This window comes from Corvus hawaiiensis, chromosome 25 (assembly GCF_020740725.1).
Source record: "Corvus hawaiiensis isolate bCorHaw1 chromosome 25, bCorHaw1.pri.cur, whole genome shotgun sequence".
Taxonomy (NCBI): domain Eukaryota; kingdom Metazoa; phylum Chordata; class Aves; order Passeriformes; family Corvidae; genus Corvus; species Corvus hawaiiensis.
The window spans coordinates 4503842-4516036 of record NC_063237.1 but is presented as its reverse complement, the minus strand read 5'-3'; the positions used below and the strand labels follow the sequence as shown (position 1 = coordinate 4516036).

Genomic DNA, 12195 nt, shown 5'->3' with positions numbered 1-12195 from the left:
ATCTTTTCAAGATTGGTGGTGTGGCTTTACCAAAAAGAAAAACGAGCAGCAACCTTTTAAAATGGTTCCATTTTTCTGGCACAGTCTGTGTGTTCTGTGCTACAAAAGCCCATCCTGACGGGAGGGGTGTGGCTCTCTCGCGCAGGATGGTCGGTGAGAGCATCTGGAAGATCTTGGAGACCCACAGCAACAAGACCAACAGCGTTTTGAAAGTCCTCAAGCCTGACTGCACCTACCAGGTGAAAGTGCAGGTGCAGTGTCTGAGCCGGGTCTACAACACCAACGACTTCATCACGCTGCGGGCGCCCGAAGGACGTAAGCAGAGCTGCTACTCCCAGCAGTGCCCTGGCAGGTTGCTGCTGCTTTGGGCTAAAAAGTAGAGATATCCCTGCTATGAGCAAAAAGGGTCTTTCCATAAGCTTGGGAATTGTGCTGGATGGGGAGAAAGGGCCATCCACCCCTTTTGTCCCGATTTTTCAGCGTGCTTTTCCCCGCACGTTCTGCGCACACCACTGCGACTGGCACCAATATTTCTCTTTCTCACTAATAATTCTCTGTTTCTCTAGTACCAGATGCTCCCCTCAACCTTCAGCTGTCCCTGAAGAAAGAAGCTGAGGGTGTGGTGATGGGCTGGTGGAGTCCCCCCGTGAATGCCCACGGCCTCATCCGGGAATTCATCGTGAGTGCCGCTGCCCGTTGGGGCTGAGCCCAGCTCAGTGGGGTGGGGACAGCAGCACGGGCTGGCTTGCCAGCACACAGCCAGCTGCAGAGAGGGTGGGCCTGGAGTGGGACATTTTGGGGAGGAAATCTGCTGGGAGCATTGGGCAAGTTGGGAGAAGCAATGCTGCAGGGCTCCACAGCCGTGGAGTTCTTCATTTCTCCCTTTCTGAGCTGCCGTGCTTCTTTCTGCCAATATTTTGTCCCAGAGACACCTGCTGACCTGTGGTATTTTTGAGCCCTCACGCCTTGTTTTGGTGCTCCTAGGTGGAATACAGCAGCAGCGGATCCAAGGAGTGGTCATCCCTCAGAACCACCAAGAACTACACGGAGATCAGGAACCTGCAGGTCAACACTCTCTACACAGTCCGAGTGAGTGTTTCCAAAGCTCTCTCTAAGTGAGCTCTCATTACTGAGTGGCCCAAGTCCTGCACAGCCAAGAACTTGCTAAAAAACCATCTTGTTAAAGCCCTGCCCTTTATGCCAACCCACACCAGGGGCTTGGCATTTGCACTGCCAATGTCTACAGTTCCAAGGCCCTTGACTTGCTGCTTTGTCCCAGAAGGCCAGGCTGGATGACAAAGTCCTCCCTGCTAATTGCCCATTCCAATGTCACTGGATTGCACTGGATGTGGGCCAGAGATAAATTTGGTCCTTGGTGTATCAGAGGGAAAAGGAGCAGATCTGCCTGTGGGGAATGTCTGCACAGGGGAGAGGCTGGGTAATTATAGACAGAAGTAATAAGAATAGGAAATGAAAGTCTGCACAGCGAGCCCTGGGAAATGTGTGCTCTGCCATTGTCCAGCCTCCTGAGTTCTTGGGGAAGTTCACAGCGAGGTGGGCTAAAGCCCCTGCTCCAAATCAGTGTTATTCCCACAGCTGGTTGGATCTTTCCTCTCATGGCGTTCCTTCCCAATATAATCCATTCCCAAATAAATCTTTGGAAGCAGATTCAGTGCTCGCATGGACTTCCCTGGCATGGTTTAGGGCCCATGGAGTCCCAAGCTCCTTATCTCGATGGACTCCTCCAAGATCACATAAGAGAGCAGTTATCTGCAGTGAAGCTGCAGCTCCCTCCTCTTAGATTCCTTTAATTGACTTTAAGCAGTCGGCTTTAGCTCTGCATTAAGCATTTTATTGCCGAGTAATTAAGCTATTGTTTGCTTCCAAGTCCTTTTCCCAGGAGCCCTGCCAGGTCCATAACCTTGCTCTAACCTCCCGCTCTGTTTGCACTGTACGGTGTTGCTCATATTCCCTCACCCTCTCGTTTCCAAAGGTTGCTGCAGTAACCAGTCGAGGGGTGGGAAATTGGAGTGAATCCAAATCCATAACCACCATCAAAGGCAAAGGTAAATGTTGCTGTTTCGGTCAACTCAGACAAGGTAACAAAAATCAGAGTATCAGCCTGAAGTATCAGCATCCACAGCCACCTCCCTGTCCTTTATTCTCCCTGCTGAGCCTTTCACACTCTTCAACAGCTTTGCCCTTAAAAGTGGCCTGTAAAAAGTGACTTTTTCACTCAACCTGAGCTGCCTCAGAGTTTGGTGGCGCATCTGGAGGGGTCACTGACTCCTCCTCTGAGCTCTGTGGCTCAGAGGATGGATGTGCTGCCCTGGAAGTGGGCGAGGAGCCTGTCCCCTCTCTCCCAGGCTGCAGACAGGTTCCCTCAGACTTGTGTAGGCCACAGGATGGACAAGAAATTACCAACTCCATCACTCTCACCCTAAAAGGATGCTGGCTCATCCTTCTCCCTCTTAGGTCACAATTATTGTGGTTCCTCCTTTAGGTCTAGACCATAAAAAACAACCACAGCTCCCAAGAACTATCACAACATCAAAGTGACAGCAGATAAATTCAAACTGCACAGTAAATCATTTCCTTCCCAACCTGTTTTGGTTTTTTTAAGAAAAGCCTTTTGAAGTCGTTTGTATTCATGCCAAGTTTTTCATCCAAACTTATGTCCCTGCATCAAAATTGTCTGCTAATTTGCTAGATGGAAGAAGGGAAAGGAAACATCAGGCTACTCAAAGTGCAGGATTCAGATAATGTGAATTACCTGATGGTTAGAAAAGCAGAGGTAAAAAGAACAGAAATAACTTCCACTTCAGATTTTGCATGAGTGTTTGGCACCGACAGCTCCTGACCTCCCTCAGCAGCTCCTCGGAAGGCCAGGAGCTGTTAGCTGGGATAGGAGCTCATCCTGCTGAGTTCAGAGGGAAATCCCTTTGCCCAGACCCCTCCAGTTCCAGCCTGCACTGAGCAGGGCACAGATAAAGCAGCTTTTAGGTGGTTCACTTAAAAAATTACATCAGTGTCTTCTCTGAGGGGAACATGTCTTAGACAAGGTTGGGGCTTCCTGTTCTGGGAGCTGGGTGTTACCACAAAAAGCTGTATTTTATCTCCTCCCAAGAACTGTTTTTATTTCTTTGTGCTGTACTAACAGGCCTTTTCTCTCTTTCCCCCCAGCCATCCCTCCCCCTGTCATCCACATTGAGAGCTACAGTGAGGACTCCATAAGTTTCAGCCTAAAAATGACCACGAATATCAAGGTAAGAGTTTTTCCCTTTACCTCTGAGCTGGGTGAATGGTGAATAGTGGCTGGGAGAAGCTGCCACCCACTGAAGCATTGCAATTACCAGTTATTTCATGCCAAATCATTTCTTACTGCTCCCAAACTGCCCCGGGGCTCTTAATTGGGATGGAAAATACAATGCAAAGACTGTCAGGGGTCTGACAGTAACCCTGTTTCCCTGTGTGCAAGCACAGCTGAGCTGATGGCTCTGTTGTGTGTCCTTGGGCTTGACAGGTCAGTGGCTACGTGGTCAACATCTACTGGACATTCGATACCCACAGGCAGGAAAAAAGGACTCTGGTCATAGAAGGAGAAAAGTCCATCCAAAAAGGTAAATTCTGCACAAAATGTGAAGTTTTGCTTTGGTCAACACCCAGCAGAAGGATTAATGGGAGGTTATAGGATTATTTTATTTCTTTTTTTGTTTTGCTACTGGTCGTTTCTTTTTAAACAATTCTGTTTCAATCTGGAGAGGACAAAGCAGCAAATCCTCTGTTTTGAGGACCTGGAGATTTCAAGCAGATTTGGGATTTACCCCCAGAGCTGCACTAGTCCTTTCTCATCACATGGGGTTTTGTTTGTTGTTCCATCTCTAATCTGCCAAAGGGAGTAGGAACAGAACAAGCGTTTCTTGGGCTTGCATACAGCACATGTCCCTGTTAACCCCATTTCTGGTTTGGAACAATCTCAGTGTGGATATGGGAAATCATCTGGGCCCAGGAAAGCACGGGCTGGGTTGGATGCCAGGGTATCAGGTGCTTCTGTAGAAAGGAAATTACTCCAAAGGAATGGAAGCACGGCCCAGGAGAGGCAGGCTCCCGTCTGTTTGCTGCTGCTGCCCCTTCCCTCGTGCTCTCACCCCGCCCTCGCCGTGCTTTGCCTCACCTAATAGTGCCCCTTTCTCTTCTTGCTCAGTGGCCAATTTGACAGCACACACCCCCTATGAAATTTCTGCTTGGGCTAAGACGGAGCTGGGTGACAGCCCTCTGTCTTTTGTGCATGTGGTGACCAGTGGCACAAGGCCTGCGTCCCCAAGCCTCAAGGCCAAGGCCATCAACCAGACGGCGGTGGAATGCAGCTGGACCGGCCCCAGGAATGTCGTAAGGCACCAGCCCTTCCCTCATCGGCCACCCTGGGGTCTAGCTCAGAGCCTCAGAGCAGCACAGAAAACCCTGAAATCAGGATTATTTGTTTGGATTGAATTCCAAGGCCCTGAAAATTTGGGGGAGAATGAGGGAAAGAACCTCCTGCCCTTTAAATAGAAGCAAAGAAAGGATCCTTGTCCGTTTGCTCAGCCACTGATGCAGTGAGAAGTGGCTTAAATGCAGACAGCACAATGCTCCAGCAGCCTTTGAATCAACTGCTGGACCCTGAGCTGAACTCAGGGTTTTGGGTTGGGAGTTCAAAGGAAAGTGGGCAGATTGACCTTGGGCAAGAGAGAAGGAAAAGCAGGAAAAAGGGTCCAGAAGGAAAAGGGTCTTTGCTTTATGCCCCTAAAAAGTGGCAGCCAGTGGATGCTCTGGGCCGTGCCAAACCCTACACCATCCCTGTTGCGCTCTCCCTCCTCAGGTCTACGGCATCTTCTACGCCACGTCCTTCCTGGAGCTGTACAGGAGCCCCCACAACAGCACCACGAGCGCCCACAACATCACGGTGCTGGTGCAGCGGGACGAGCAGTACCTGTTCCTGGTGGGCTCCCTTCCTCCTGTCCCTCTGCCTGCCGTGGCTCCACCAGGACACAGCCCTGACCCCTGTGCCTCCCTCCCAGGTGCGGGTGATGTCTCCCTACCAAGGCCCCCCCTCGGACTACGTGGTGGTGAAGATGATCCCGGACAACCGGCTGCCGCCACGGCACCTCCACTCCGTGCACACCGGGAAGACGTTCGCCGTCATCAAGTGGGAATCGCCCTACGACTCGCCCGACCAGGACATGGTAACACCCCACAGAGCCTTCTCCTGTCCCTGTGCATGCAAAATGCTGGCTCAAAGACAGAGCCTTGCCTTTCTTCCGCTGGAGAAAGCCTGAGATCTGATCTATGCTCTACATAAAATCGTCATCAAAGTGCTGACAGCTCCGAGATCTTCATTTCCTCCCTACTGGCCCTTACCTCAGGGCTGTAATGTTTAAAAAGAGCCAGGTCTGGGATATCTGTTGCTGATTAAGTCTAAAAACAGCCCTGAGCATGTGCCAAAACACCTTTCTGGGCTTTGGCTTTGCCCAGGAGGGTAAGGCTGGGCTGGGGCACTGCCTCCTGCCCCAACAAAGCCCGGTTCTGTTCTCTGCCACGCTGGCGTACGCTCAGGTCTCGCTCCATTGAAGGCCAGTCATTTTCTCAGCAAGCTTTCCCCTCCCATTCTGGTCCAGAGACTTGAACAGCAAAGGTTTGGAGGTATAAATCTTCCCAGCAGAGCTGGAAACTCTGACAGGGTTCGCATTGCATCCTTGTGATTCACCGAGAAATACAACCTGAGGTTTTCCTCCTGCCCTCATCTGTTCCACCAACTGCATTTTCTGTATCAGTAAATGCAGATTTTTGGGCAGGGATCCAGAGAGAGGCTTGGAATTTTGCTTCCCAGGCTTTCTGTAAAGCTCAGCCTTGGTTTAAAGCAAATGTTACCCCCCCAGTTTTGCTGAAAGTCCGCAGGAAAGTGAGATTTTTTCCATCCATTTCCTCCCCCCTCCAGCTCTACGCTGTGGCAGTTAAAGATTTGGTGAGGAAAACAGATAAAATCTACAAAGTGAAGAGCCGGAACAGCACGGTGGAGTACACCATAAAGAAGCTGGAGCCAGGAGGGAAATACCACGTGATTGTCCAGCTGGGCAACATGAGCAAGGAATCCAGCATGAAGATCAACACAGGTAAGGGCCACGCCGCCCATCCTGTGCTGCCTGCAGGCTGGAGGAATGGTTCTGCAGCTCTTGGTCCTCTCCCACGGCCAAAGCCCAGTTTTGGGAGGCCTCCCAGGGGAGGTGATTACACCCCCAAATAACAGCAGTGGAGAGGAAGCGTCTCAAGTGATATCCAGTGTTTTTCTCCTGATAAATGGAGATGGAAGAACACCCATTTGGCTGTGTACACACCACCAAGTACCATTACGTTCCTACCACTGAAAAACTCCTCCCAGCTTCCACGCCACAGCATCCTCTCCCCCAGCACATCCCTTTTCCAAGCAGAGTATTGTGCTGATCCCTAAAAAAACCCACTAAGTTTCAGAAGTGACTCCATTCCTGTAAGAGAAAAGTGCCACCAGTGCTACAGCCTCACCCACTGCCACTTTTTCTCCTTTGCAGTCCCCCTGTCTGCACCGGATGCCTTAAAAATCATCACAGAAAATGACCATATTCTGCTTTTCTGGAAGAGTTTGGCATTGAAGGAAAGTAATTTCAATGAAAGCCGGGTAAGTTTTGCTGTGCCTCCTGTCCTACAGAAAACCCCGGGGCAGAGTCACTGCAAGGCTCCTTCACAGACTCTGAAATCCATCCTGTCCTTGGGGAGCCCTCTAAGAGAGCTCACTAAAATTCGTGTCACGGCTCAGGCTCTGAAGCTGATAGATCCAATCAGTCACCTTTTAGGAACATAATTACTGTCCTAGAAAAGGACAATTGTCCCTTGTGTGAAAGGACTGGGAATAGGATGCTGTCCTGCCATGCCAGGAAGTCTGAGAATTGTCATTACTCAGACTTGGATAGAAAATTTGTGAAATGTCTGTCAGAGCATGGGCAGGTAGAAAACTGCACCAAAAAAGCCATCACCCCCCTGAACTCTGTGCTTGGGTGCTCTGGGGTGGGTGCTAAGGACAGAGCGGACCAGACTGACCAAACCAGAGTCGTTTAGGTCGGAAAAGATCTCCAAGACTGGGTCCAACCTGTGCCCGATCCCCACCTTGTCACCAGCCCAGAGCACTGAGTGCCACATCCAGTTGTTTCTTGAACACCTCCAGGGATGGGGATTCAAACCTCCCTGGGCAGCCCTTCCAATGTTTAACAACCCTTTTAGTGAAGCAATTCCTCCTGATGTCCAACCTGAGCCTCCCCTGGCACAACTTGAGGCTGTGTCCTCTCATCCTGTCATTTGGGAGAAGAGAAATCTCTCCTCCCTGAACTGGTCAAGGTCCATGCACAGCAGCAGGGGTTCCTGGAGGAGGCTCCACATTTCTCCCTCCCAGCTGACAGCCCAGCAGAGTTCATCAAAGCCAGATCCAGGAGGAAAGCCAAGTTTCAAACCCCTTTTGGAGGGAGCAAACCCACCCTCCGCAGCCCAGTGATTTGGGGCTTGTGTCTCCCTCAGGGCTACGAGATTCACATGTTTGACAGCCTGATGAACATCACAGCCTATCTGGGCAACACCACGGAGAACTTCTTCAAGGTGTCCAACCTGAAGATAGGCCACAACTACTCATTCACTGTGCAGGCCCGGTGCCTGTACGGGGGGCAGATGTGTGGGGAGCCGGCCACGCTTCTCTATGACGAGCTGGGAACGGGTGAGTCCCTATTTTTTCCCTCATCCTCCTTAAAAACACTCCGGGAAGCCTCATAAATTCTTTAGAGGTGTGCAGTTGGTACAAGCAGCACCTGTGTCCCTCCCTCACCAGGTGAAGACTCCTCTGCCACCAAATCCGGCCGCCCCACGGATGTGGCTGCCATCGTGGTGCCAGTGCTGTTCCTGCTGCTGGTGACCCTGGGCATCGGCTTTGTGGTGCTGTACATGAGGCACAGGAGGCTCCAGAACAGCTTCACTGCCTTCGCCAACAGCCACTACAGCTCCCGCCTGGGCTCAGCCATCTTCTCCTCGGGGGATGATCTGGGTGCGTGGCCCCTGGTGGCATTTGGGGACGTGAAATCGGGGGCAAGAATTAATTCTTTTGTCGTGGTTTGGGCCGCTCTGGCATCACAATCTCTATGGGTTTGATCTAAGAGTACAAATCAGGGAATTACGGAGTTGTTAAATTTGGAAAAGACCTTCCAGACCATCAGGTCCAACCAGCAAAAGTTTTCCCAACCAAACTTTTTTAGCAAACTTAAACCCCTCCTTCCAATGCAAATCACTTAAAAATGCACTGGGGACGTGAAATCAGGGTGAGAATGAATTCTTTTATCATGGTTTGGGCCACTCTGCCATCACAATCTCTATGGATTTGATCTAAGAGTCCAAAGCACAGAACCATGGAAAAGTTAAGGTCGCACAGACCTTTCAGGACCATCAGGTCTGACCGAATGTTTTCCTAACCAAACGTTTTTATCACATGAAACCCCTCCTTCCAATGCAAATGGCTTAAAAACAGAATGCAAAATGTATATAAAACCAGAAATATAAACCCCAGAAATATAAAATGCAATATAAATGTTGAGGGCCCCCTAAGAGCTCTTTTTTGGGTTTGTTTTCCAGGAGATGAGGACGACGAAGCCCCAATGATAACTGGATTTTCAGATGACGTCCCCATGGTCATCGCCTGAAGCGCATTTCTGACTGTACAAAACCAAATGGTGTAAATATTTTATTTGATAAAAATAGTTGATTGTTTATTTTAAAAATGCACTTTGAGTTGCAATACGTTATTTTTATATGGGCCAAAAAAAAAAGAAAAAAATAATAATAATTTTAAGAATACACTTTGTAGTAATCAACTGTGAATTGCAGACTAGGTTGGTTGAGTAACAAATTGCTTTGATTTAACATTAATTTAGTCTTACAAGGCTATGCTTGCTGGGCATGCTTTTAAGTCTGTGAGATATTTTCCGTTGACTAAATTGGCTACTCGTTTTATTTTTCTAAGACAAGAATAAATTTATTTAAAAAAGGAAAAAAATTCAGGAGATTATATATGTAGAGAGAGATAAGTAATATAGTCCCTGAAGGTTTTGCTTTTACTTTAGGACAAAAAAAAAAAATCCTTTGGAGTTTGTTTTATATGAAAGTATTTTTGTTGTGTTAATTTATTGGGAAATCTGCTGCAGAACAGATTTCCAGAGTCGTCAGACATTGTACACATTCTTGTGTAGAACATGTGCCACTTTATCCTGCAAGGCACTCGTATCTTGGCATCCCCATCATTGTCCTTGCCATGATAATAAAAACCCTCATTTTCACATATTTTTTCTCCCTTATACAAGACCCAGTCTTTGAGCAATCTTAAGGTACCACGGCACATTTTTTAGGGATGAGTTTTGCTTCCTGCTGCTGTAGGAAGGCAAAAAACATCCCCACACCAAGATGTGCTGCCCAAACCCCTCCTGCTGCTGCCCCTGCCCATCACACGGGGCTTAATTAATCTGGAGCTTACAACCACCACATCACTGAAACAAAAAACTGCCACTTGCACCTTAAACCACATTTCCCAGGTATTTAGGATACCCCTCCTCCGTGGAGCTTCCCTCAGATGCCAGCACGGTGGTGGGACGGAAGGGGGAGCCTCCAGTGTGTGCAAATACAGATTTTCCACACTCACACAGAGCAATAATTACTGAAAATTTAAATTAATTTGGTCCACAGCAGGGATTTGATGCTCCCTCATTGGAATTTCCTAAAAGCAGCTGTAGTTTTACCTACAGCTTTAGAGATAATATAAATATACACACACACACACACATGTTATTTTCTCATCTCACGTTCCCAGCAGACACAATACTGGCTGCAGAGCCAAATGCAAATGTCTGCTTGCCACTGTTTGGAGCTTTTATTTTGTGACAGCAAAATGTGCATTTCACCAAAAAATGTGAACCTCACCACTACCTGCCAACCCAGGAGCACGACAGGAGAGGATGTTCAGGGCTCTCCCCTGTCCGTGCTCGATATATGCAAAACTCCTCACCAGGAAATACAGCACACTGTCTTGTCACACTGTTTTTGTTAAAAACAAAGGTATTTTTGCAGTGTACATTAAGTTATAATTGCAGTCTTCCTACAGATGAAGTGAGAGAGGCCAACTATGTTTTGATACACGACTGATCAGTTTAATTTCACAATAGAAAACTGTATAAAAAAGAAGTTGAAGTCTGGATGGTTTGATACTCTAGAGAAATACTGACTCTATTTTCAATTACTGCTGTTAGCATTCCCGGTGACAGATTTTTTTTTTCCCCTCCCAAAGCTGGGACCAAACTGGAATCAGATTTTTGTAAGTAGCAGCAAGCTTGCAGAGTTGCAATATTTTTACCTTGTCAGTGCATCAGGTGCTGCTCAGGAGTTGAAATTTTGAGTAAATCAACCCAGTGCACATAGCACAGTTTGCCTGGAGCTACAGCTACACAGAGAGACCAGACTCTGACCCAGAGGCTAAACGAGTCTCAAAAACATAAATCAAAAGATTTTATGCAGGAGAGGAAGCCTAAAAACAGAGATAAAGAGTACTGAACCCCTTCCTTATAAAGTACATATTTTTGGCACAGGTAAATGAAAATTGCAGTGTAGCATCCCAAAATCTGGTGCCTTTCTGCTGAGGGTTAGGAGTGGTTAAATTCTGATATTTTACTCCCCCAGAGTGAATCCTGCTGCAGTAAGATGAGCAGAATTCAGAATTTAGCCCATCTCTGTCTAGCCAGATGCCAAGGGGGACCCTTGTAACCACTTTATATCCTGCAGAAATCCCTTGGCTGGAGGTTTCCAAGCATCCCCTGGGGGACAGGTCACTCCTGGCCACTCCAAAACGCTCCTGGCTCGGGGACACTCATGCAGAGCACAGCATTTTGGGGTAACACTGTTCCCAAACCCCAGCACTCTCGGTTAAATGTAACTCCCTAACACAGCGTGGGCAGAGCAGAGCCCTCTGTGGAGTCACCCCTGAGTGCCCAGGGGTTTGGGGACACTGCAAAGCCCTCGTGGGCACAGCACTTAGAGCTGTCCCCAACGCTCCCAGCCCTCCCCTTCACTGCAAAAATCACCACTGTGCTCTCAGCAAAGCAACTTTCACAGGGCTACTGTATTTTATATATATAGAGATAGAGAAGTCTGGGCTCCAGGTGGGGAGTGAGCGGCTTCGATGAAGTTCTGGGGTAAATTGTATATTTTTATGAACTTTTGAAGCACGGAATCTTGTTCACGGAGACAGGCAGGGGGTGGGAGGGTTCTGCTGTAAATATGGCACGTGGATGTGGATGTACATTTCGTTCTGGTTTCCTTTCAGCAGCCTTATGCAATGTGACATGACTGGCTACCCTAAATTTTGGGAGGTGATTTGGGTTTACTTTGTAGGAACCCAGTGAAATGTTGGGATCTGTATGGGAAACAAGAAAAGGGTATGGAAAATACCCTGGTTAGGAGGAACTTCCACCAGTTAATTTGTGTTTGCATCCATTTCAGATGCCCACAGGTACTCTCAAGTCCGTTTGAACAAAAGACTAAGGTTGAACACTAAAGTCTGTTGAGGTTTTGGACCATGAGGCTTCTTTTGCTTTGGCTCAGACTTTTTGTGAGGGGTGCTTTTTTGTGTTGGAGCTTTGGTTTTTACAAGAAACGACAAGGAGGTACCATTTCCCAGACTGGAGACCTGACACCTATTAAAGGTCAAAAAAATGCTCTTTTCAGTCTGAGTAAATCCCTTCTGAGGGTTGCCAGCTCTGTAAAAGCTCCCTGAACCCAGCGAGAGCAGAGCCCACGCTCCGGGCGCACGCAGGAACCAGCTGGAGCAGGAGCTTCCAGCCCCTCTGGGGTTTGGCTGAGGGGCTGTACCTCAGGAAAACTGCAAGAGGGATTTCTGAGAGGGGTGAAATTCGGGGTAAAACCCCCTGCCTGCAGGTATTTGATGTGCAGAAGGGCTGGCGTGCTGCAAGTTCATGCCCCGGCTCACCCTGCCCTAACTTGTTCCAGGTGCTCCCACCTTGACACAGCCTTAGCAGGAGACAGCTGCAGGCTCAGCCCTGGGAAAAGCCTCTTTTCCTTGGACACAGATGGAGTTACAGACAGGTTTGG

General features: G+C 48.5%; 1 protein-coding gene and 1 long non-coding RNA gene across 7 annotated transcripts in view; one reads left to right on the top strand and one right to left on the bottom strand.

The window, feature by feature from the left end:
• The window catches only part of LOC125338196, a 95072-nt gene that overhangs the window by 27696 nt on the left and 55181 nt on the right, over window positions 1–12195 (bottom strand). The gene's annotated exons all lie outside the window — the stretch shown is intronic.
• The window catches only part of SORL1 (sortilin related receptor 1), a 46692-nt gene that overhangs the window by 33767 nt on the left and 730 nt on the right, over window positions 1–12195 (top strand). For both annotated transcript variants that reach the window (XM_048328620.1, XM_048328621.1), the window contains exons 35-48: window positions 146–315; window positions 567–679; window positions 985–1089; window positions 1994–2066; window positions 3184–3266; window positions 3524–3620; window positions 4205–4389; window positions 4859–4978; window positions 5058–5222; window positions 5975–6149; window positions 6582–6688; window positions 7579–7771; window positions 7883–8095; window positions 8677–8776. In XM_048328620.1, coding sequence (XP_048184577.1) covers window positions 146–315; window positions 567–679; window positions 985–1089; window positions 1994–2066; window positions 3184–3266; window positions 3524–3620; window positions 4205–4389; window positions 4859–4978; window positions 5058–5222; window positions 5975–6149; window positions 6582–6688; window positions 7579–7771; window positions 7883–8095; window positions 8677–8744 — 1867 coding nt within the window. In that variant the 3' untranslated portion in view covers window positions 8745–8776. The remainder of the gene's footprint in view (window positions 1–145; window positions 316–566; window positions 680–984; window positions 1090–1993; window positions 2067–3183; window positions 3267–3523; window positions 3621–4204; window positions 4390–4858; window positions 4979–5057; window positions 5223–5974; window positions 6150–6581; window positions 6689–7578; window positions 7772–7882; window positions 8096–8676; window positions 8777–12195) is intronic.